This window comes from Bos grunniens, chromosome 25 (assembly GCF_055505025.1).
Source record: "Bos grunniens cultivar Pamir isolate PY7600 chromosome 25, Bosgru_T2T1.0, whole genome shotgun sequence".
NCBI lineage: Eukaryota > Metazoa > Chordata > Mammalia > Artiodactyla > Bovidae > Bos > Bos grunniens.
The window spans coordinates 22,878,636-22,903,810 of NC_141189.1; the positions used below are offsets into that span (position 1 = coordinate 22,878,636).

The following is a 25,175-nucleotide window of genomic DNA, read 5'->3' on the forward strand; positions in this document are numbered from 1 at the left end:
CAAGTCTCTTCCAAACAAAATGTCACATATAAATGATTTTGAATTATTGGTAAAATATCGGGAATATATTTTAGAGCAAATGTTTTATATTATATGAGTAAATCCGATTAGTAAAAGAGGGTCATTCAGAGTTAGGAAAAAAAATTGAATGAGAACTATGAATAACAAACAAAAACATTCAACAAAACAAGATTACAAAAACATATATTACCATATGCATACATACATAAACATACATCTATGCATGTGAAAAACAACATATATATACATACTGTGAGCAAAAATTGGAAGAAAAAATATGTCCATGTAAAAGCACTTATATAATATTGTACACAGAGACTTGATGTACTTTCTTTTAGGGTTTTGCTCTGTGTGTGTGTGTGTGTGTGTGTGTATTTACAGAGCTAAATCATGCTCTATACCCTGTTCTTTAAAATCAACTCCAGAATGGAAGCACTTTCCCATGTTATGATACATCCTCTATAAACATCCTTTTGTTGGCTGTCGGATATTCTACCCAAGGCAGGGCCCCCTGAGCGAGTCTGCTACTACCCTCCGGGGGATTCAGGCCACATTCCCTGGCCTTGACAGCGACAGACTCAACAGTTCACAATACACGCCTGGTACCTGCCAGGGTGGCGCCACCTTGGAGGAACGCCAGGTGGTCATTTTGATTCAACAACCCAAGTTGCCATGTCAACAGTAAATGAAAAACCATGTTCGGTTTGTTGAGTGCCAGGGACAGTGAGGTTTGGAAAACTGAGCTGCTGCCTCCCTCTGAAGTCACCACTGGCAACAAGAACCCCATAGAGCCTGCCTTCTATCACCTAGGAGAGTGGGCAGCCAAGAGCTACATCTTGTCCTTAAATGGCCCTTCCGCTGAGTACAGGGATGGGAAGTGCGACAGGACACAGGCCCTCACCTTGCGGTCAGGGGCTGACTCATAAACAGAACGACATTCAAGAATGACAGATGTACAGAAAGGTCTGCTATGAGCCTCAGAGAATGTGGAGGAGATAGCCAGGGTAGGATGTCAAGGGAGCCGGACCAGGAGCCCGGTCATTTTAACAGACCCACATGTCAGCTGAAAGAGGTTTCAGGCAGAGGTGAGAACAGCAGTGCTTGTTGCAGGAGCAGGGAAAGGTGCAGGGTCCCTGGAGGTCATGAGCTCCCACCCTCAGTGAGGATTTTGACTTGCAGAATCTCTGAGTTTTGTGCTCACTCAGTTGTGTCCAACTCTTTGTGACCCTGTGGACAGTAGCCCGCCAGGCTCCTTTGTCCATGGGATTTTTCAGGCAAGAATACTGGAGTGGGTTGCCATTTACTCCTCCAGAGGATTTTCCTGACCCAGCCAGGGATCAAACCTGAGTCTCCTGCATCGCGGGCACATTTTTTTACTGCTGAACCATCGGGGAAGCCCATGAGTTTTAAGGACAGCCAATTACTGATGTTTCTTTGGGGGAGGAGTGGTTACCTGGCTGTGATGCTCTCTTTATTTTTCTTCTTCTAAAACATCCTTTTGGGTACACAAGTGATACATACATGTAGTTTTATAAGTTTCAAATGTTTTAAAATGTATACAATGTAGGGACTTCTCCAGTGGTCCAGTGGTTAAGAGACAGGTTTGATTCTTGGTCGGGAAAGATGCTACATGCCGTGGAGCAGCCAAGTCCATGCACCGTAACTACTGAGCCTGTGCTCTAGAGCCCAGCAGCCGCAACTACTGAAGCCCACATGCCCTAGAGCCTGTGCTGTGCAACGAGAGAAGCCACCGCAAGAAGCCCGAGCTCCACAACTACAGCGTAGCTCCTGCTGATCGTAACTAGAGAAAGCCCGTGTGTAGCAATGAAGACCCAGTGCAGCTAAAGATAAATAAAAAAAATTTTAAGTAGCATCTGTTTAAAAGATATATATACAAAATATTTATATGCAATGTATTATGATAATCACAGTCCCCCCTCAAGATCACTCTCTCCCCCAGAGAGAATCACCACTGATTCTCTGTTGGATACAAATTCCCTCTTCTCATTAGTAATTTTTAAATTTGTTTATAACGTAAGTGTTTGCTAAGAAAATACTGATATATGTGTATCTATGTTTTCTGATACAATAGGAATCATATCATATATTTCAACTTGTTTTTTTACTTCTCAGCACATAAAAATAAAAATAGCTAACATTTTGTTCTTATTATGGACCATCAATATCCCAAGAGCTTTTCATGGATTTTGGTTTCACCCCACAAAAAATATATCTTTGCATATCTTGGCACTGTTTCAAGTCAATTCACATAGAAACATCTTTGCTTTAATGTAAATAAAGCATTCTGCCAGGACCATAGTCTATAATTAAACAGGCCCCTTCTCAATGGAGTATTTCAGCAGTTTCCATTCTTTCTTTATTACAAACAATATTGCAAAACACATCTTTGAATATGTAAACCTCAACACTTGCACAAATGTTTCGTTGCTTGTTCTCAACTGAGGGTGGTATCCTCTCATGTGGCCTTAGCAAATGTACGTTGGGGAACATTCTGGGTCATCATAATAAATAGGGAGGAATATAACATAACGAATAGGCGGGAATCTGACATTTAGTGAGCTGGGATGAGACATGCTGAAAGTCCTACAATATAAGGGACAGTCCCACCAAATAAACAATTGTCCCCACCTGAAACTAACAGTCTCTGTTTACTATAACTCTGACATATAAATACCTTCTACTTTAATAATGATTGTCAAATGGCCCACAGAGGTTTCTGTTTTATGTAAACACCATCTATCTGTCCTCTGATGAGACAGCACCCACAGTAAAGTGAGTTTAGCACTCATCCATCTCTTCACTGATTCCAAATAAAGCACCTACTATGTGCACGGCACTAGGGATGAGTGATGAGCAGGCCACAGGATCCTGCCCTCGTGAAGCTCCGTTCCTAAGCCAGACCTATAGACAAATAGGTCTGGATTTGCTGGATCACTCACCTGTATTTCCTTTAAAGTATTCACCAGACTGCGCTTTGGGGTCACACTATCTAAGACCCTCCAGCTCTTGGGCCCACGGGCAGCTGCTGTGGGTACAGCCCTTCTGAGGGGTCTGCCCCACTAGGAGGCCACCAGGATCCCACTTCTTTGGAAGCAGCCCCCTGTTCTGCGATCCCCACCCCCACCCCATGCCCTGGGCCAGAGGTGACTGGACCAGAGACAGCGGACGCCTGACTCAGGCCGGACCGAACAGGTTTTCTCCTCCCGCAGCTGAAATGGAAGAAGGTCAAATCCATCTTTGCATGTGGCTCTGTCTGAAATAAAGGGACCCTTGGGGATCCATTTTCCCACCATGTAGACTGAGGGGCAGAGAAGAATCAAAAATAGACAAGGAGATGGAGGAAGGAGCCAGAGAGGCAGTCCTGTGGCCTTCCAGGCTCCTGGATCTGTCCTCAGAGACCAGATATCGCTTCTGCCCCTCGGTCTCAAGAAATACTTCTTGACTGTTAGAACAGATTTCCTCTTTTTCCCCCTTGAGCTGGTTTCTGCTTCACAAGCCCCTCTGGCACCTGGATTCCCTTGCACATGATTCAGGAGCTGCAGGGATCAGGGTTTCCGTGCGCCTCCCTGACTCACGCAAACAGACCAGGGGCCAGGCTGCTCTCCTGTCTTCCCACGCAGCCCTCTGTGGGTGGAGTGTGTGTTTCAGAAGCTGCCTTAGGACAGGAAGGCAGGGCAAGCCGCAACCTGACCCTTCAGGGGGCCCCCAACCTCAGAGGGGACCGACAGGCCTATTTCTGGAGCTGCCTGCCCCTGAGAGACTTAAGCTAGAACTCTGGCCTGAAAGGAAAGAGTATCCAACTGTCTGAGAACTAAGATTATTAATTTTCTAAAAACAGATTAATTCTGCAATTAGAGAAGAACGACTCCAATTTCAAATCCCAAAGTGGTAATCGGCCTTCTGCTCACAGTATGAACTGATACTTATTGTTTGTGAGGATTAAAAAAGGATAACAGTATTGCATTTTTAACTTTTTCACCACCACAATTGTATAACAATTGTATTGTTATACAATAATGTTTGTATAACATTATTATACAAAAGTCCAATAATGTTTGCCTTCCTCCTTTATCTCTATAACCAGCTTTGCCAGGGTATGAACACAAATTCCTAATAAAATAAGCACCCTATTCCTCAATCCAACCTATGGATCGAATCCATCCTCTGCTTAGGATGTCCAACCCTAAGCAGAGACTCTTTTGACCACAACCAACATAAAAAACATTTCACCCCCTATCTCTGGACCCACATACACACACACAGGGAGGAAATAAAAATACTTAACAACCCTTATGTCATGAGAACCTGGTTAACAACCAATTTGGTCACTGCGCATGTGTGTGTAAAGGCATGTGTACGTGTCCCTAAAATATTATCACGACTGTCAGAGCTGATATTTTTTTCCCTCTCTCTTCCCTCTCCCAATATTTTCTACTCTGTTCTATTCTGGGTCTTAAAAAACTGGCCAAGGTTCCCACAACCCACACTAATGGGCCCAGCGCAGATACTGGTAAAACACTGCTGGAAAGGAATGAAACTTGTATTGAAACAATGATTCAACGATTGAAACAAACAAAAAACTTGTATTGAAATCTTCCCACTTAACAGACACTGCCTCAGATCTAGAATTTAGAGCACTGGCAAGAGTCTGGAAACGACCTCAGCCAGTGACCCCAACTCTCCAATCCTTACGGCAGGTGAGCTGGGGCTCACCTGGGGTGGAGAGGGTGGCACCAGGGACCACTCACCTTGAAATGGAAGGAGCCAGCCGGGGACCCGCTGGAGCCGTAGCGCTCGCTTTTTGCTAGGTTGCTGTGGCAGTTATTAACCTTGAAGTTGACATTCTGGTGTGCCCCGGGGTCATCGGTGATGGAGCAGATGAAGTAACCCTCCTCATCATCGTCGCTGTCTGTGTCTGAATCACCAGCCCGGGAGGCTGGGCCGCCATCCACGCCTTCCAGGCGGAAGATGAGGTCTTCCTCGGCCATGGTCCTGGGGCGCCCGTCTTACCCGAGGGCCGGGCGGCACAGCCAGAGTTACAGGGCAGATGCAGAGCTGAGGGTCCTGCGAGAGAGGCCAGAGAAAGGGGGGTGCTGGGGCCCAGGGGCTGAGAGGTCGCTGGGCACCTCATCCCAAATACCACTGGCACAGAAGGAGCCGTCACCCTCAGACAGAAAACGACAGCTAGCAGGGGAGACACTTGGCAGGCAGCAGCGAGGAGCATTTTAAAGGTACACACACCCCTCCACCCAGTAATTCCACTTTGAAGCGCTCAAAGCTTCAAACAGAAAATAAATGCTTCTTAAGTCACAAGGCTGAGCTTTTCAGAACATAAATTACATCAAACCATTTTTCTGCCTAACACCCTGCAGCAGCTTCTTTTCACATTCTTAACAAAACCCAAATGCCTTTTAAGGCTACAAGGCCTGTGTTGGGCTGGCCCCTGTCCACTTCCCCTCCGGCCTTGGTGGCTCTCCCAGCCTGTGGGCTTTTTCTTTGTGTTCTGTGAGTACTGGGCACCCATTCCCATCTCAGGGCCTGGGTACTTGCTGTCCCCTGTGCCTGGAAAACCTTCCCAATCTCCCCATGTGGGTCTTTCTCATCATTTGGATCCCAGTTCAAAAGTCACCTTTCCAGAGACATCTTTTCTGATTCAACTCAAAGAAGCCCTCTCAAACGCACATCCAGTACTCTCAACTACATCACCCCATTCTATTTTCTTCACAGAGATTTCCCCAAGCTGAAATCCTCTTATTTACTTCTTTATCATCTGTAGCCCTGGTGCCTTAAATAGTGCCTGGCACAGAGCAGGCCCTCGGCACACGTCCCTGGAACGGATGAGTGGTCTGAAGAAGTGTTCTCCACAGCATAATTAGTAACAGCAAAAAAAGGGAAGAGCCCACAGTGACCATCAATGGAGGCCTGTTACATAAACTAGTTTTTCTACACCATGGAATACTATGTAACTGTTACCAAGAAAAAGGAATACAGATATACAAAGACGTCCAAAGACTGTCATGAAAGAGTTCAGCCACACTGTAGGATACAAAAACCAACAGTATTTCTATGCACTAGCAATGAAAACTCAAAAATGAAATCAAGAAAACAATTTCATCTATTATAGCATCAAAAAGAATAAAAAACTTGGCTAGGGAATTCCTTGGCAGTCCAGTGGTTAGGACCCCATGCTTCCATGGCAGGAGGCATGGTTTGTTTTGATCCCTGGTCAAGGAACTAAGATTCCAGAAGGCACTCAGCCAAAAAATTAAACAAAAAAATCTGACAAACAAAATAAGTACAGGACTTGAACAGTGAAAAACAAAACACGTCAGAGAAATGAAAAGACTGAAGTAAGTGTAAAGACACCCTGTGTTCATAGATCAGAAAATTTAACATAGCTAAGTTTGAAATACTCCCCAAATTGATCTACGAATTCAACCCAATCACTATCAAAATTCCAGTGCCTTTATTGAATAACAGACTGGTCTTAAAGTTCATATGGAAATTCATCGGGCCCAGAACAACCAAAAGAATCTTGTAAAAGTTGCAAGAATCATACTTTCTGAATTCAAAGCTAAAGCTAAAGCTAAAGTAATTAAGACAGTAATGGCAAGAGGACAGACACAGAGATCAACGGAAGAGAATTTAGAGTCCAAAAATGAACATTTACAGCCAACTGATTTTTGAAAGGGGTGCTAAGATAATTCAATGGGGGAAGAATTATCTATCCATTAGGACTTTTTTCATTTTTGCTACACCATGTGGCACGTGGGATCTAAGTTTCCCAATCAGCAGTAGAACCCACATCCCATACGTTGTAAGCAGAGAGTCTTGACGACCGGACCATCAGGGACATCCCAAGAATAATCTTTTCAGCAAATGGTGACAGACCAAGTGAATATACACATGCAAAAGGACGAAGCTGAACTCCTTCCTTACCTTATACAGATTAACTCAAAATGGATCAAAGGCTTAAATATAAGAGCCGAAACTCTGGGAAGAAAACACAGGAGAAAATCTTTGCAAAGCTGAGTTAGGCAAAGCCTTAGGATACTAGAATTACAAGCAACAAAAGAATAGATATGTTGGACATCATCAAAATTAAAAACGTTTGTGCTTCAGTGGACAGCACCAAGAGAGCGGAGGGACAGCTCACATATTGGGAAAAAAATTTTGGAAATCGTATGTCTGATATGGGACTATGACTCATACTATTGTTGTTGAGTCGCTAAGTTGTGTCCAACTCCTTTGCAACTCCACAGACTGTAGCCTGCCAGGCTCCTCTGCCCATGGAATTTTCCAGACAAGAATACTGGAGAAGGTTGCCATTTCCTTCTCTAGGGGATCTTCCCGACTCAGGTATTAAACCCCGTGTCTCCCGCAATGCAGACGGATTCTTTACCACTGAGCCACCTGGGAAGCACCAGGACTCACACTACTTAACGATAAAAAGAAAAATAACCCAAATAAAAATGGGCAAAAGAGTTGAATACACATTTCTCTAAAGAAAATACACATGGCCAATAAACACATGAAAAGATGCTCAACATCATTAGCCATTAGGGAAATACAAATAAAAGTCACACGCAGTAGGACAGTCCAGTGGTTAGGCCTCCACACTTCCACTGGAGGGGGCAAGGGTTCAGTTGTTGGTCAAGGAATGAGATCTCACAAACTGTAGGGTGCAGTCAAAAAAAAATTTTTTTTAATGGAAATTGACAAGTTTTGATGAGGATGTGGAGAAACTGGAAACCCTCACACACTGTTAATGGGAATGTAAAATATTGCAGTCACTTTAGAAAACAGTCTGGCAATTTCTCAAAAAGTTAAAACACAGAATTACCACGTGCTCCAGCAATTATGTCGGCGTGCTAAGTTGCTCATGCACGACTCTTTGCACCTTACGGATTACAGCCGGCCAGGCTCCTCTGTCCATGGGATTTTCCAGGCAAGAATACTGGAATGGGTTGCCATCCCCTGCTCCAGGGGATCTTCCTGACCCAGGGATCAAACTCATGTCTCCTGCATCGGCAGGAAGGTTCTTTACCACTAGCACCACGTGGGAAGCCCTCCAGCAACCATACTCCAAGGTATAATATACACAAGAGAAATGAAAACAGGTCCACAACAAACACTTGTGACATCTGTTTCACAGCAGTATTATACAAAATAGCCAAAACGGAAAACTACCCAAATACCCATTAACTGATGAACAGATAAATAAAATGTGGTCTGTCTATACAACAGAACCCTATTCAGCCAGGAAAAGGAATGAAGCACTGATGATACTAAGTGAAAGAAGACACTTCAAAAAAAGACGATAAATTGAATGATTCCATTTACAGAAAAATTCCAGAGAAGGCAAATCTATAAGAAAGTGGTCGCCCAAGGATGGGAGAGGGGAGAGTTGGGAGGAAATGGGGAACAATCTCAAAAGGGTTTCTTTTGCATTGATGAAAATGTTCTAAAATTGATTGTGTTGGTTGCATCACTCTAAATAGATTTAAAACCACTGAACTGTATACTGTAAATAGGTGGGCGGGAAGGTTTGTGAATTATATTTCAATAAAACTAAAAGTTAAAAAAAGAAAAAAAAATAAGATAGACAAAAAAAACCATTAAATTTAAAAATCAAGTTGCAGAAGAGCAGTTACATTATGGTGAGCCTATCCGTGCTAAAAGAAAAGGTACATTTGTAGCTCTGTTAAAACTTCCCTGAAGGGCCCATAAGAGCATTACCAGCACTGGGATGGGCAGTGGGACCAGGAGCTGGGGGTGGAGGAAAGTTTTTAACATTTTGTACACTTCTATACTGAAAGATGATGCTGTGAAAGTGCTGCACTCAATATGCCAGCAAATTTGGAAAACTCAGCAGTGGCCACAGACTGGAAAAGGTCAGTTTTCATTCCAATCCCAAAGAAAGGCAATGCCAAAGAATGCTCAAACTGCCGTACAATTGCACTCATCTCACACACTAGTAAAGTAACGCTTAAAATTCTCCAAGCCAGGCTTCAGCAATACGTGAACCGTGAACTTCCTGATGTTCAAGCTGGTTTTAGAAAAGGCAGAGGAACCAGAGATCAAATTGCCAACATCCGCTGGATCATGGAAAAAGCAAGAGAGTTCCAGAAAAATATCTGCTTCTGCTTTATTGACTATGCCAAAGCCTTTGACTGTGTGGATCACAATAAACTGTGGAAAATTCTGAAAGAGATGGGAATACCAGACCACGTGATCTGCCTCTTGAGAAATTTGTATGCAGGTCAGGAAGCAACAGTTAGAACTGGACATGGAACAACAGACTGGTTCCAAATAGGAAAAGGAGTTCGTCAAGGCTGTATATTGTCACCCTGTTTATTTAACTTATATGCAGAGTACATCATGAGAAACGCTGGACTGGAAGAAACACAAACTGGAATCAAGGTTGCCGGAAGAAATATCAATAACCTCAGATATGCAGATAACACCACCCTTATGGCAGAAAGTGAGGAGGAACTCAAAAGCCTCTTGATGAAAGTGAAAGAGGAGAGTGAAAAAGTTGGCTTAAAGCTCAACATTCAGAAAACGAAGATCATGGCATCCAGTCCCATCACTTCATGGGAAATAGATGGGGAAACAGTGGAAACAGTGTCAGACTTTATTTTGGGGGGCTCCAAAATCACTGCAGATGGTGACTGCAGCCATGAAATTAAAAGACGCTTACTCCTTGGAAGAAAAGTTATGACCAACCTAGATAGCATATTCAAAAGCAGAGACATTACTTTGCCAACAAAGGTTCGTCTAGTCAAGGCTATGGTTTTTCCAGTGGTCATGTATGGATGTGAGAGTTGGACTGTGAAGAAGGCTGAGCGCTGAAGAATTGATGCTTTTGAACTGTGGTGTTGGAGAAGACTCTTGAGAGTCCCTTGGACTGCAAGGAGATCCAACCAGTCCATTCTGAAGGAGATCAGCCCTGGGATTTCTTTGGAAGAAATGATGCTAAAGTTGAAACTCCAGTACTTTGGCCACCTCATGCGAAGAGTTGACTCATTGGAAAAGACTCTGATGCTGGGAGGGATTGCGGGCAAGAGGAGAAGGGGATGACAGAGGATGAGATGGCTGGATGGCATCACTGACTCAATGGACGTGAGTCTGAGTGAACTCCGGGAGTTGGTGATGGACAAGGAGGCCTGTTATGCTGCGGTTCATGGGGTCGCAAAGAGTCGGACACGCTGAGCGACTGATCTGATCTGATCTGATACTGTTTTAACTTTTTATAAAGCTGGGTTGCTTTCAATATAAAATAATAAATAAGTGAAAGACAAAAAAATTTTTTTAGATCAAGTCAGTAATTCCAATTCTTCTTAACAGCCCTTTCCATTAGCAGGCAGGCTTATTGACCTCAGGCTTCAGCACTTTTTCTTTCTTTTTTTTAAAAAAGAGGCTTACTTAAATTTATTTTTATTCATTTATTTTTTGGCTGCACCGCACTGCACCTGTGATCTCAGTTCCCTAAGGAGGGATCAGACCTGTGCCCCCTGCCATGGAAGCACAGATTTTTTAACCACTGGATTGCCAGGGAAGTTCCCTTCAGCACTTTCTTGACAGTCATCACAGAAAGAAATATATTTATATTCTAACCCAGTGCATACCTATAAAATGTAAGTTAAAATGTCAGGAAACTGTACTTAGCCTTACTCTGTACAATGCACTCTGCTATTTTCTATTCTTCTTGTTTTGCTCTTTTCTTTCTTTTTTACTCTTTATCCTTAACGCACCACCCACACAGATTTCTCAACTCAGTTTGAAAATTGCTGCTCTGGGTGTCAACTGCCGAGTCTGTCTCTGACCCTCTGGGCAAGACAGTCACCGCCTGGATCCGATGCCAGAGCCACCTGATCCTGCTTGTTACCAAAATCGTCCCCAGGCCCTGTGCCCGCTTCTCTCCACCCTCGGCCGCTCCCAGCCCCAAGGCCTACTCTGCCCTGGTCAGCCCTTGGCCACGGTCCCTGCTGACCAAGACAGATGGTTGCCTGGGGCTGCACCCAGCCAGGCCACTGGCCTCTGGGGCCACACCCGTGCCAGGGGAGGAGCCGGAACCACAGCTTCAGCTTCAGACCGCCGGGCAGTGTAGCCCAGCGGTTAAGAGCCTGGGCTCAGAAGCCAGGCTGCCAAGGGTGCAAATTCCAGCTGTGCCGCTGGCGACCTGGACTACGTTAGCTCATCTCACTAACTCCCCCATCCATGAGGGCAGCTGAGTGGGAAAATGGCCAGACCGAGGTTCCACGGTAGCTCACAGGGGAATTCGGACCAGCACCCCAGCCCTCGGCCACGTTCCACCGCCGATCTGACCTTTTCCCCAGTCCTGGGAAACAAAATGAGCTGCAGACAAGCAGCTGTGACCCTGGCAGGCACTTGATAACGGATTCCAGAACTGAGCGAGGGGGGTCTGTTTTAAGGCTGTTCGGTGATCATAAATTTGCTCTTAAGGCAGCTGTGGCAATGCCTGCTAACTGCCCCCCAACAGCTCTTCTCTCCTTCTTAATATCAGAACCATGGCTTTTCAGCCAAGCATGTAGCCGCTCAAAGTCTACATTTCCCAGATTCCTTTGTAATTAGGGGTGACCATGTCACCAAGTCCTGGCCAAGGGGATATGAGCAGAAGGGCTGTATGCAACTTTAGGGAAGGGTTTTTAAATTTTATTTTATTCAAGTACGGTTGATTTACAATGTTCTGTTAATTTCTGCTGCACAGCAAAGTGATTCAGTTATACATAAAAATTCTTTTTCATATTCTTGTCACAGGATATTGAATATAGTTCCCTGTGCTACATAGAAAGACTTGCCTGGTGGTCCAGGGGGGTTAAGACTCTGCATTCCCAAGGCAGAGGGCCTAGATCAGGGAACAAGATCCATACGCCATAACTAAGACCCAGCACAGCCAGATAAATAAATACATAAATATTTTTTTAAAAAAATTAAGAGAAACTATCACAACATTGTTAATCGGCTATATCCCAACACAAAATAAAAAGTTAAAAATAAATAAACAAATACAAATTTTAAGAGAGGAAGTATACCTTTCTGCTCTCTCTCCTTCCTGCTGGCTGGAATGCAGGTATGATAGCTGGAGCCCAAGCAGCTAAATTTATCCATGAGAAGGAAGCCATGTGCTGAGGATGACAGAGTCATGAAATACAGAGAGCCTGGAACAGCATAATCTTATATCATGGGGAGCATAATTATCCTGGACTCACAATCTTCAGAGTTTGCTATCTAAACTTATGTATCATATTATAGTTTTCTTTTTTTTCTACAAGTGGCTAATTCTATCTGGTCCAGGAGCCCCTTCTCTTCCCTGTCATAAAAAGTCATATCATATCTCTTATGACAAACTGATGCCTGGGGAGGTCAGCCTGGGAAAACTGTGGTCTCAGTCCAGAGTCCTAACGTGGTAGCTGCTTCCACATCTGCCCATAAAGACTGAGCCCCTGGAGGACGTTGGATTCCCGTAAACAAGCAAGGAGCCCTCACTGGCCCATAACTCAGCCCCACGATGCCTGTTTCAACACTTACCCTCCTAGGAATCTCCATCAAACCTGGGCTTTGTTTGGCCCACAAAGGGCTTCTGTGTGAGCAGAGAGACAGACCAGGAGCAGAACCTCGGTTCCCAAGATATCAGGATTCTCAAGAAGCTCTCCTCTGCCCTCACTCAGACATCCACATCTTTCCTTCCTAGTCAGTGACATATCCTGGGAAAATACTTCTATGGAGAGGCAGCTGAGCAGAGCTCTGAGTCAGGCCTGAGTTCAAGTCCCAACTCTGCCACTTCTTAGCTGTGTGACCTTACCTCTTGGCCTCAGGGTTCTCACTGTAACCTGGGGTGCAGAGTTGCACTCACCCCTCTGACTTGACCGTGCTAGCACAGAGCAAGCATTAGGGCTATAATTACCATCATCATTTTTATTACCATCACTAAACAGAGCCGAGTCCTGGGTCCCAGCCACACTGGTGGCCTGGATGCCTGGTTAGCAGCCAGGCCAAGCTTCTTCAGGGGGCCTCAGGGAGCAGGCTATCTAAGGCTCTGACCGCCGAACCACTGCTCACTGTGTCCTGCCATAAAGGGCTTCTCTGGCAGCCACAGGGGAGGAAATGATGACTGCAATGCCTAGGTCAAGTCCTGTAGGCCAGGCCACAGTGACACCGGCCCTCCCTGGGGCTCCCCTCACCCCCTGGAGCTGACTTCCTGCTGTAGAAATGAGCTGGAATCTCCCACCTACCACTCCTGGGAGCCAGCACCCCAGAGCCAACATGGGCCATGCTGAGCTGCCAGGATACCCACTAGTATATGCCCAACACAGCAGAACTCACCAGTCCTTAACTGAACCACAGTGGACTGGGTGACTTGTGGGTCACCTCATGTCATACACCTGTTTCTGTTTGGGGATCTGCTTGTCCCCAGCTCTCAGGTCATGTGGTTGGGGTTGGAGATTCAGCCCCAGGTAACGGGGTATGTCACATGACCCTGCTAAGCCCATCGCAGCGTGCAAGTACTGCTCAAAGTGACTGATTCAGGGATGGGCATGTGACTCAAGTCAAACCACTATGGCCCAATCCCAGGTAAGCCTGGGGCTTTCGCTTGAGCAACTAGAAGAGAAGATCAGTCATTTCCTGCAGCATATTAATCCGAGACAAGGGCTGAGGTCATCAGAGAGCATCTGGTTGACATTTGGTGAAGCTGACATTTGGTGAAGAGCAGAACAAGAGATGTAGAGAAAAATGAATAGTGATGATACCATTTGAGATCCTGAATCCAAACATGCTTGAAGCCAAACTCCCTGCCTGGACTTCTGAACGATATGACACAATAAACCCTTGCCCTCTGGGGCATGTGGGGGCCAATCTGGCTGAGTACACATAGGTCTTGTGTCATCTGCAACATGAAAAATCCAAAACCTAACCAGGACTTAGGGTCACAGTATGTTATGTACACATAATTTTAAAAAATCTTTCATTAAAGCACTGGAGAAGGAAATGGCAATCCACTCCAGTATTCTTGCCTGGAAAATTTCATGGAAAGAGGAACCTGAAGGGCTACAGTCCATGGGGTTGCGAAGAGTTGGACATAACCGAGCACACACGCAGCTTAAAGCGCAGGGTTAAAAACAACACCCCTTTCCTATGAGGGCCACTGTGTATGAGCACACAGGTTAGGTATGCTCAACTCTAGTGAACAACCTGTGCAGCAGTACATGGGCAGCTCTCCTTCCCACCTCCGGGGCAGCCACTTCCAATTTTCTAGACGTGACTCTTGGTAGATAACACTATATCTCTAAGTAATATGCTTTCTCTGTTATTTCTTTTCTTAATTTTAATCATTTATTTTTGGCTTCACTGGGTCTTCGTTGCTGTGCATGGGCTTTCTCCAGCTGCAGCATGTGGGTTTCTCATTGCGGTGGCTTCTCTGGGTGCAGAGCACAGGTTCTATGGCACATGGGCTTCAGTGGTTGTGGGGCACAGGATTAATTACCCTGTGGCATCTTCCCCGTCCAGGGATCAAACCTGTGTGCCCTGCCTGAACAGGCAGATTCTTAACCACTGGATCACTAGGGAAGTCCTCTCTGTTATTTGTTATCTATCGATTTTCTGATATGACAAATGAAACTGTAGTTCCACTTCCCCTCATTACTTCTCTCCTCCATTCCGCCACTCCCAGACTGGTAGGTCTTCTGCTACTTCCTTTAGATACCATGCCAAGAACTCTCTTTTTTAAAATTATTATGAGTATAGTTGATTTACAATATTGTGTTAGTTGCAGGTACATAGCCAAGTGATTCAGTTGTACATATATATTCTTTTTCAGATTCCTTTCCATTATAGGTTATCACAAGATACTGAATGTAGTTTCCTGTGCTACACACTAAATCCCTGTTGTTTAGCTAGTTTATATATAGTAGGGTATATCTGTTAATCCTAAAACCCTAATTTATCCCTTCCTTCCCTTTCCTCTTTGCTAAGTGTGTTTTCTATGTGAGCTTATTTCTGTTTTGTAAATAAGTTCATTATTATCTTTATTTTAGATTCAACCTATAAGTGATCTCATATCATATTTGTCTTGCTCTGTCTGACTTACTTCACTTAGTATGATGATCTCTAGTTCTATCCAGGAACTCTCTGTCTTATCCCACCAACCAGAAGGAACGATGGGTTTCTCATGAGTTCATCTTACCCGAGACAGATGTGGTTTTTATGCTGCAAATGAGTGACAAGAAAGCAGAAGAGGCCTTTGCTCCCATTGGCCACAAAAATGCACAATGTTTACTGAACTAAGACAGACAAGTAACACATGTGGACAGCTTGCTGTGTCCAAGGCACCATGCTAAGCTCTCAATGTGGACTCTCCCTTCTGGCAATGACAGGTGACACCGGGCAGAGAAATGACTGCCCATCTCCGACAGGGCCACTCCAGGGAGGGAAACTGAGCAGACCCAGGCTGCCCTGGACTGCTCCTGGCTTGTTCCAAGGATGTCCTGGGCTCTAGATTGAGTTCTCAGTTTCCTTCAAACAAGAAACAGAAACTTATCTTGGTGCATTCCTGTGTTCACTGCAGCGTTATTCACAATAGCCAAGGTATGGAAACATACCTAGGTGTCTGACACATGAATGGATAAAGAAAATGTGGTATATCTATTTGTTGTTGTTGTTCAGTCATTAAGTCATACCTGGCTCTTTGCAACCCCACGGACTACAGCATGTCAGGCCTCCCTGTCCCTCACTAGCTCCTGGAGTTTGCCTAAGTTCATGTATTATGTACACAATGGGATATTACTCAGTCTTAAAAAAGAAGGAAATCCTGTCATTTGCAATAACATGGATAACCAGGAGGACATTATGTTAAGTGAAACAAGCCAGACACACAAAAATATTGTATGATCTCACTTACACGTGGAGTCTGTAAAAAGCCAAACTCAGAGAAGCGGAGAGTAGAGTGGTGGTTGCCAGGGGCTGGGGGTGGGGTGGAGGAAATGGAGAGAGAATGCCAAGGAGTACAAAGTTTCAGTTATACGATGAATTGAGGCCTGGAGATCTAGTGTACAGCCTGGTGACTATAGGTAATAATACTGAACTGTGTACTTGAAATTTGCTTAAGAGAGTAAATCTTAACTGTTCTCTCATACACACACACACACACAAAACCAAAATAAAACGAATGGTAACTATATGAGATTATGGATGCATTAATTAGGTTGATTGTGGTAACCATTTCACAAATACATGTATATCAATTCATCACATTGTATACCTTAAATATGTACAATTTTTATTTGTTAATTATACCTCATAAAGCTGGTGAAAAGGCACATAGGGTGCTCAACATCACTAATTGTTGGAGTGTGTGTGTTTAGTCACTCAGTCGTGTCCAACCCTTTGCAACCCTATGGACTGTAGCCCACCAGGCTCCTCTGCCCATGGGATTCTCCAGGCAAGAATACTGGAGTGGGTTGCCATGCCGTCTTTCAGGGGATCTTCCCAGCCCAGGGATGAACTCGCATCTGCCAGGTCTCCTACACTGCAGGCGGATTCTTTACCCACTGAGCTACCTGAGAAGCCCAATCGCTGGAGAAACGCAAATAAAAACAACGAGGGACTTTTCCAGTGGTCCAGTGGATAAGAATCCACCTCCAATGCGGGGAACGTGGGTTTGATCCCCGGTCAGAGAACCAAGATCCCACGTGCCACAGGGCAACACAGCTCACCAGCCACAACTAAGACCCAACACAGACAAATACATAAATAAATACATTTTTTAAAACCCATGATGAGATACCACCTCACACCTGTCAGGAGGGCTATCATCAAAAAGCCTACAGATAAAAATGTTGGCAAGGATGTGGAGAAAAGGTCCACTTTTGTGTGGGAATTTAATTGGTGAAGCCACCAATTACAAATTTGTAAGTATGTAACACAGTATAGGCTGTATAAATATGGAATATAGTATAAAAGCTAAAAATGGAACTGTAATAGGATCTAGCAATTCCACTCCTGGGTATATATCCAAAAAAAAAAAGAAAACAATTCAAAAAGATACAAGGATCCAATGTTCAACATTCATAGCAGCACTGTTTACAACAGCCTAGATACGGAAGCAACCTGTGTCCATCAACAGATGAACTGATAAATAAGATGGTGTGTGTGTGTGTGTGTGTGTGTGTGTGTGTGGTGGTGCTGGTTTAGTTTCTAAGTCAAGTCCAATTCTTGTGATTCCATGGATTGTAGCCCACCAGGCTCCTCTGTCCAGAGGATTTTCCAGGCAAGCATACTGGAGTGGGTTGCCACTTCCTTCTCCTGGGAATCTTTTCCACCCAGGGATCAAACCCAGGTCTCCTGCATGGCAGGTGGATTCTTTACTACTGAGCTATCAGGGAAGCCTATATAAATATATAAAAACATACACATATATACATACATATATACAATGGAATATTACCCAGCCACCAAAAAGTAAGGAAATTCTGCCATTTGCAATAATGTGGATGGACCTAGATATCATTATGCTTAGTGAACAAGTCAGAGAATACTGTATGTTAGCACTTATTTGTGGAATCTAAAAATATAACAAATGAATGTTTATAGCAAAACAGAAACAGACTCACAGACACAGAAAACATAGCGGGGAGAGGGTTAAAATGGAGAGGCACGTTAAAAGATCCAGACTACTATGTATAAACTAGAGAAACAACAAGGATATATTTACAGCACAGGGAATTATAGCCATTATCCTATAATAACTTTCAATAGAGTATAGTCTATAAAAAACATTCAATTACTAGGCTGTACACTTTAAACTAATATAATACTGTAAATCAACTATACTTCAATTTTAAAATAGTTGGGGAAAAAACAAAGCTCAGTGTTGTGCCCAAGACCCTGCATTCTGCAGTCACAGGACCCAGCTTGAATGCTGGCTCCCCAGCTAGGAGCCCGAAGTGCTCATCAAATGCCTTTCCAGGCTGCATTTCATTTATTTGCTGGGGGTGGGGATGATAACAAAAGTGTCGTATCAGGAGTTACTAAGTCAAGCCTCCAGCTAAAAATTCAGGTCAGTGTCTACCGTATCCCCGGCATACGGGTGGTATTCATAAATAAACATTTATTAAAACCATCTCAAGAAAGAATACAGTTCATGTCAGAATGCCAGAGTAAAAGGACTGATTTACAGATGTCTCCACCCAAGAACCACTCACTATTCATGACCAAGTCCTCATGTCCCTGCCCCTGCACCTGAAGGACCCTCTTTCTGGAATGCCTCTCCCAACTGCTGCCAAATCCTTCTGTTCCCTTCAAAATCCAGCTCAAATTTTTACCCCCTTGAGAAAGACTTCTCTGGGTTTCCATTATATCCAGAAACCCAAAAGTCTATGTGGTGGGCAGACTAATGCCCGCCTCCAACAAAGATATCCACACCCTAATTTCCAAAGCCTGCAAATATACTCCCTTATGTGGCAAAATCAACTTTGCAGGTAGGACTAAATGAAGGGTCTTGAGATGAAAGATTATCTGGGATCATCAAGTGAGTCTTTATAAAAAGGAGGCAGGAGTCAGAGCAAGAGACATGACAATGAAAAAGGAGTCATAGAGAAAGATTTGAAGATGCTACGCAGCTGGCCTGGAAGACAGGCGAAGGGACGAGAGGGGAAGTTATGCCATGCGGGAGGCCTGTAGAAGCTGAAAAAGGCAGAGAAACAGATTTTCCCTGCAGCCTCCAGACAGAACATAGCCCTGCTTTTGAACTTGACTACCCTGGCTTTTGAATTTCTCACCTCCAGAACCATAAGGAAAGAAATCTGTTGTTTTAAGGCACTAAATCTGTGGCAATTTGTTACAATAGCAACAGGAAACAAATACAGTCTAGACAGTAGGGCAATTTTGCCCTCACAGGGGATACTTGGCAATGACTGGAGACACCTCTGGCTGTCACAAGATAGCTCCCACAACAAAGAGCTATCCAGCCAAACTGTCAATAGTCCTGAGGCTGAGAAACCCCACTCTAGAATGACTCTGGTGGCATTCCAAGGAGATGTCCCCATCCACCTTCCCTCCTCTTCTCTTTTAAAAACACATCTCCATGCATACCAGAAAGAGACAGAGAAATCAGCTTACTCACTGACAAGAGCAGCAACCCACAGCTGAACCCAGGAAGACAAGTCAACATTCACTCTGCTAAGGCTCATAAAAACATCACTGCAGTTCACTGTGCTTCGTTCATATGAAGCCATTATGATTCAAAGGTTATTGTTTTAAAAACCAAAAATATGCCTTTTAGAATACAAAGCACAATATTGTAGGTATAGCTTCAATGAACAGAATGCACAAGAGGGCCTGAATTTTAATTTTTAATTATTTGCACCCTTCTCATGTTCCCAGGACACTCTGTACTCTTGGTGGCTCAGACCAGAGAGACAGCGTGTCTCACTTCTCAGGGCAACTCTGTGTTTACATAGCCTCTCGGTGCCCAGACCATGTGAGTGTCTGGAACAAAAGGGGCCGTGTCTTAGTCCTTCTAGTTCCTAGCCCAGAGTACAATGTCTGGCACACACGAGGTTCCCTAGAAATGCAGAGTGCATGAACGAATGAGTAACTGGAGAAAAGTGGGCCATTTTTGCAGATATAATGGGCATTGTAGGCATGGAGGAACAGAGAGACTATCAGGTTACAATTACAAGGCATCTAGGGGTTACTTAGCCAGGAGACACAGCTGAGTATGTGGGAAAACCTGAGTGGGAAAGCCTGGATCACGGGGAGGCCCTCAAAAAGCAGCCAAGACCAGGACTGGGCCCAACAAGCTTTGGAGATGAATGGATCTGGGTTCAAGTCTGGGCTATGCCACTACTAGCCGAGTGCAGTTGGGCAAATTACCTAACCTCTCTGAAACTCAGCTTTCTCATCTGCATAATTCACTCATCTATCAAGGTGGGGCAGTGTGAGCAAGGTGGAGAAGAGGTGAGAGAGCTGGTCTGTGGCACAGAAGCCAGCTGTCCACTGTGTTTTGCGCTCCCCTGCCCAAATCCTTTTGCATCTAGGTGAGGCCAGGGGGCTACGTGTGAGCCGGTGGAATGCGGACAGAAGTAACTTGCGCTGCAATCAGGCCCATCCCATCCCCGAGGCCCGTTTTCGGCACCCCGGTCAGCCTCCCCTGCACTGCATTCCTGTCCTGAGACACGTAGCCCAGAACAGAGTCACAGCTTTCCAGCACCACGCACAAAGCTCCTGCTCCATCACTCCTCTCAGCCCCCTGGAGAGCAAGGGTTCCCCGCTCCCTGGGCTCACCCACACGGTGCCATCTGTTTGGCACACGGCCTAGCCTGCTCTCCCTACCCATCCCCGAGCCAATTCTGCTCATCCCTCAGGTCTCAGGTTAGATAGATGTCACCTCCTCCAGGAAGCCTCGCTGGAGCTCCAGGAGTTTGGCACCATTAGCTTCATCCTACAGATGAGGAAACTGAGGAACAGAGAGGTGAACTGACTTGCCCCAAATCATGTGGCTAGAAGGCAGGGGAGGGGGGTTTGCAGCCAGTGCAGATCCATCCAGGGTTTCGCTCAGCCCTGACTTGCTAAACCACTTTTAAACTGTGATTCCTGGGACAACTAGCAGGTCCCACTTTGTGCTTGTCACACGTGCAAATTCTGGGGCCCCCTCCCAGTCCTACTCAAGTAAACTCTGGGGGTGGGCCCGGCAAGCCGTGTTTAAACAATTCCTCCAGGTGATGTGGATATGCACCGAAATTCAAGAACCACTGACCCAGAGACATGTTCTCAGTTGAGCCTCCTGCATTTTGGCCACTCCCTGTGGAATCCTTGTGAGGTCTAGAAAGTGTCCCAGCTGGAGAACTGAACATTGTCTGCCCTCTGATTTTCTAGCCATCTGAAATGCTCCTCTGGGTGTTCCACAACCCTGGGTCTTTGGGGAACAAGAGACTGTCTTCTCCTTTATCATCAAGCCTGTTAGTGACTCACTTCTTTCTTTGTTTGAAGCCTGCTTCTTGTGCCCATGAGCCTTGGTGGCAGGAGTATAATTCAGCAACACTTGAAGGGCCAAGCCACTTTTATCCTACAGTGAGCACTACAGCCACTTTCTTCTAGAACATTCTCAGTTCACTGGGGTTACATCTGCAGCTTCTTGATCAGCAGAACTGATCTCCCCAGCACAAAAATGTTTATTTTTAAATCAGTCCAGCAAGCCACTATTACATTGAATGCGGTCCTGGTCATCAATACTTCCTGTATCAGCTTTAAGAATCAGACCAGAAAGAGTAAATCTTAAGAGAATGAGCCTGAACAAATCCAAGTTTCTGCTGTGACCCTCAGCTTTCTTCCACATTGCTCTGTGTCCTGGCACCTGGATGTCAACCCTACCAAAGACTGGACCAGATTTCTTTGGGGAATCTGATCAGTGTGAGAAAAAGGGCCTAAAGACACTCTCCCCTGTGGAACACCAGATCACCTGGAGGGAAAAGCCGCAACCAAGAAGCCCCTCTGATACCCACAGACTTTTCATAGGGCTTCCTGGAGCCCCAGTTTCTTCAGCAGATAGTCACAGACCACCAGAGAGGTGAAAGGAGAGCTCCCGTCAATCAGAGGCCCAGCCTCCTTCCAGGCTGTGGCTCTGCCCTCCACCAGGCCCTCACAGTCCTCTCAACTCTGCGGGTAAATGGGAGAATGGGGGAGGTTTTTAGGGTCCAGCCTTTGGGGAGACACACACTATTTCTGCTCACATTCCAACAAGCCAAAACTTAGTCATGTGGCCCAACAAATTGTAAGGGAGCCCACGAAATGCAACCAGGATGATATCCTAGGAAGAAGAGGACATGGTGACCAACAGCCATCTCTGCCACATAAAACATTAAAAATGTTTAAAGATCACATCAGTGATACATCCTTAGTCAGCCAGAAAGTACTGTCCTGTCACCCAAAGCACGCACACACACATGCACACACACACACACAATACCCTGCTGCAAATCACAGAATGTACACAAGTGATCATATGTAAACAGATCATTTCAAGGGATCCTCAGACCCTGACTTCCTCTCTCCCCACCCCCTACAAAAGATAATTTGGGACAGCAGCCCACATCCCTTCTTGAAGAAGAATAGGAGAGGAGCTGGGATGGCAATCCCAACCATCATGTTACCCCTGAAATCCCAGTAGCTTTATTGTATTTGTTGAATAAATGCCTGGAGTGAAAAATGAAAGGTGCTGTGGAGGCCAGGGAGAAGGACAGCTAGGAAACTCTAAATCTCACTTCCTCCCACAGGCATCCTTTCCATCACCACCTCCAGGAAGCCTTCCCCAATGACCCACCAAAAGACCTCCCCACTCCCCACGCCACACACACGGCATTATCAGCTCCCACCTGCTTGCTCTGTATTCCTTCACTTAGCCCACCTTGCTCATTAGTACCTGCTGTTAAGATTATCCTGGGCCTCAATTTCCTTCTCTGTAAAATCAGAGGGGTAGACAATTTCCTGGTTGAGCGGCCCCCAGGCAGCAGCTTCCAGGGCAGAGGACCCAGAAGTCAGGCTCCCACAGAACTTCCCCTCCGGCAGACTAGCCACCCTCCTCCCAGCAGCCCATGTGTCTCACCCGGGGCGCAGCTGGGCGGGTTCCCCGCAACCCCCGAGGCCGGCGCAGCGGATCTAGGCCGGGACTCACCCGGGGAGGCCCCCGCCCCGCCACTCCGCATACTGATGCCCGGCCCCTTGGCGCACTTGTCCACTGGGCCTGCCAACACCCGAAACTCTCGCAGTCAACAGTGCAGCAAGGGTGCGTCGACACTGTCCTTGAGGTTCCTGGAACTGGGGCCTCTTGTTTGGGGGCCCAGGTGGGGGATGAGGCTTCGGGCCCCGCGGGAAAGGAAGGCAGCCCTCCCCCACCTCTGCGGGCACCGAGGCGCCCCAGACGGAGGCCCCCAAGCTGCCTCCCCTACACCATCGAGTGCCAAGTATTTTCCCAATGGGCTCTGCCGTTAATCGGCACGACGCTCCCATTTTACAGAAGCAAACAGTGAAAGCCGAAGAGCTGAACCCTCACATTCTCCTTCCGCCTCGAGCCCCGCTTTTAAGCACCGGACCCTTGAGCGCTCCGGGCGCCGACGGCACCGGGGCGCGGAGGTTTGCAGCGCCGGATCCCGGCCCCACCTACCTGCCTCGGGCGGACCGGCGCGGCAGCCGCTGCCCACGGCCGCGAGGATCCAGAGGAGCTGGCAGAGGCTCGTGGCCCGGTGCTCCAGGGTGCAGGGCGGGCGGGCCCCCCGAAAATGCCGGGGAGCGGCGAGCCGGGCGCGCGGGCCGGCGCTCCGGGGAGGCGGCGGTGGCCGCAGGAACGATCCCGGGGCGCGAGGGGTGCGCGGAGCCGCTGGAATGACCCCGGGGCGCTAGGGGAGCGTTCCGAGGGCGACCATCAGCGGAGCTGGGGCAGCTGCAGCGGCAGCGCGGCTTGCGGGAGGCGGATCCCCACACTGGCAGAGCTGGGGCTGGGGCCGGAGGCGGCGGGCCGGGGCGGGGCCGCGGCGCTCACGTGGCCGCCCCCAGTGGCCGCCCGGACTCCTTCTGCCGCCGCGTGGACCTCCCGGCGCTGCGTCTGCGGCTCACTAGCCCGCTGAATACAGAGCTTCCGGATCTAACGCCTGGGGCGGGCCTGGCCACCTACTGGCAAAGGGGCCCCCCTCCCAGCGGGTAATTTGAGAGGGGGCAGCTAACCCCTTGCTCTCGTACCGCACCCTCCGGTTCTCCATCCGCTGCCTGTCTAGTTCCTGTATTCGAATCCTTTCCAAAATCAGTAATGATCTGATCTCATTGTACGTCTCTTAAAATATTTTTTTAATCAGAAATCGCTTTTTTTTTTCCCCTGATCTCTGCTTTGCAAAAACTTAGGCATGTATGACTATGGCAATTATTTGTGTAATGATTTGTATAGTACGTTGCTGTAGTCCTCTTAGCAAGAGGCATCTGCGTGCGTGCTAAGTTGCTTCAGTTATGTCCGACTCTGTGTGACCCTGTGGACTGTAGCCCGCCAGGCTCCTATGTCCATGGGATTCTCCAGGCAAGAATACAGGCGTGGGTTGTCATGCTCTCCACCAGGGGATCCTTCCCGGCCTGGCATCTAGCAAGTGCTTAATAAATACCTGGGAAATGAACGAATAAATATGGAAAAGTATAACGAAAAAAAAGGAAATAAAACTAATGATAACCACTGTGAACAAGTTCATATTATATTCTTCCTATTTTTCTAGTGAAATTTTAGAATTTTATAACTCTTAAATTTAGAAATAAAAGACTTCGCTGGTTGTCCAGTGGTTCAGACTCTGGGCTTCCACTGCAGGGAGCACAGAAAAAAAGATAAAACAGTGATATGTATCAAGCGTTTTTTCTCGTACTATCTTCATGTCAACCTTTGTAGCTGTACTGTACAGATCATAAAACTGAGGCTTATAGAGATACACTTGCCCAGAAGATTTCCAAGGTAGGGACCCCAGGCAAACACAGAGAAACAAGTGCATGCAGGCAGGCCAGAAACAGAGAGACAGGGTTATCTAGGTATGATTGTGGGAGTGTTTACATTTTTCCTAACAAGAGTGGACTCTTACCTGTTTCTCCTATCCATTCAACACTAGGTTGTAAACATGTTCCTGTGGTCAAGGGCTACCTGTCATTTGCAATGCCTTTTTGATGAGCCTTTTTGGAGTTGTGATCAGCTCAGATGAGATCAGATCAGTCGCTCAGTCGTGTCCGACTCTTTGCGACCCCGTGAATAGCAGCACGCCAGGCCTCCCTGTCCATCACCAACTCCCGGAGTTCACTCAGACTCACGTCCATCGAGTCAGCGATGCCATCCAGCCATCTCATCCTCTGTCGTCCCCTTCTCCTCCTGCCCCCAGTCCCTCCCAGCATCAGAGCCTTTTCCAATGAGTCAACTCTTCGCATGAGGTGGCCAAAGTACTGGAGTTTCAGCTTTAGCATCATTCCTTCCAAAGAAATCCCAGGGCTGATCTCCTTCAGAATGGACTGGTTGGATCTCCTTGCAGTCCAAGGGACTCTCAAGAGTCTTCTCCAACACCACAGTTCAAAAGCATCAATTCTTCGGCACTCAACCT

General features: G+C 46.3%; 1 protein-coding gene across 9 annotated transcripts in view; it reads right to left on the reverse strand.

Moving 5' to 3' along the window:
* Positions 1 to 25,175, reverse strand: part of EEF2K (eukaryotic elongation factor 2 kinase) — an 83,586-nt gene that overhangs the window by 48,289 nt on the left and 10,122 nt on the right. For 2 of the 9 annotated variants that reach the window (XM_086375361.1, XM_086375355.1), the window contains exons 1-2: positions 23,225 to 23,539; positions 4,791 to 5,106 (exon numbers count right to left, since the gene is read on the reverse strand). In XM_086375361.1, the coding sequence (XP_086231487.1) occupies positions 4,791 to 5,030 (240 nt within the window). In that variant the 5' untranslated portion in view covers positions 5,031 to 5,106; positions 23,225 to 23,539. Of the gene's footprint in view, positions 1 to 4,790; positions 5,107 to 5,671; positions 5,806 to 6,981; positions 7,036 to 12,101; positions 12,190 to 22,483; positions 22,762 to 23,224; positions 23,540 to 25,175 lie in introns of those variants that run through there. The other 7 variants (XM_086375356.1, XM_086375360.1, XM_086375358.1 and 4 more) reach the window with 7 other exon arrangements.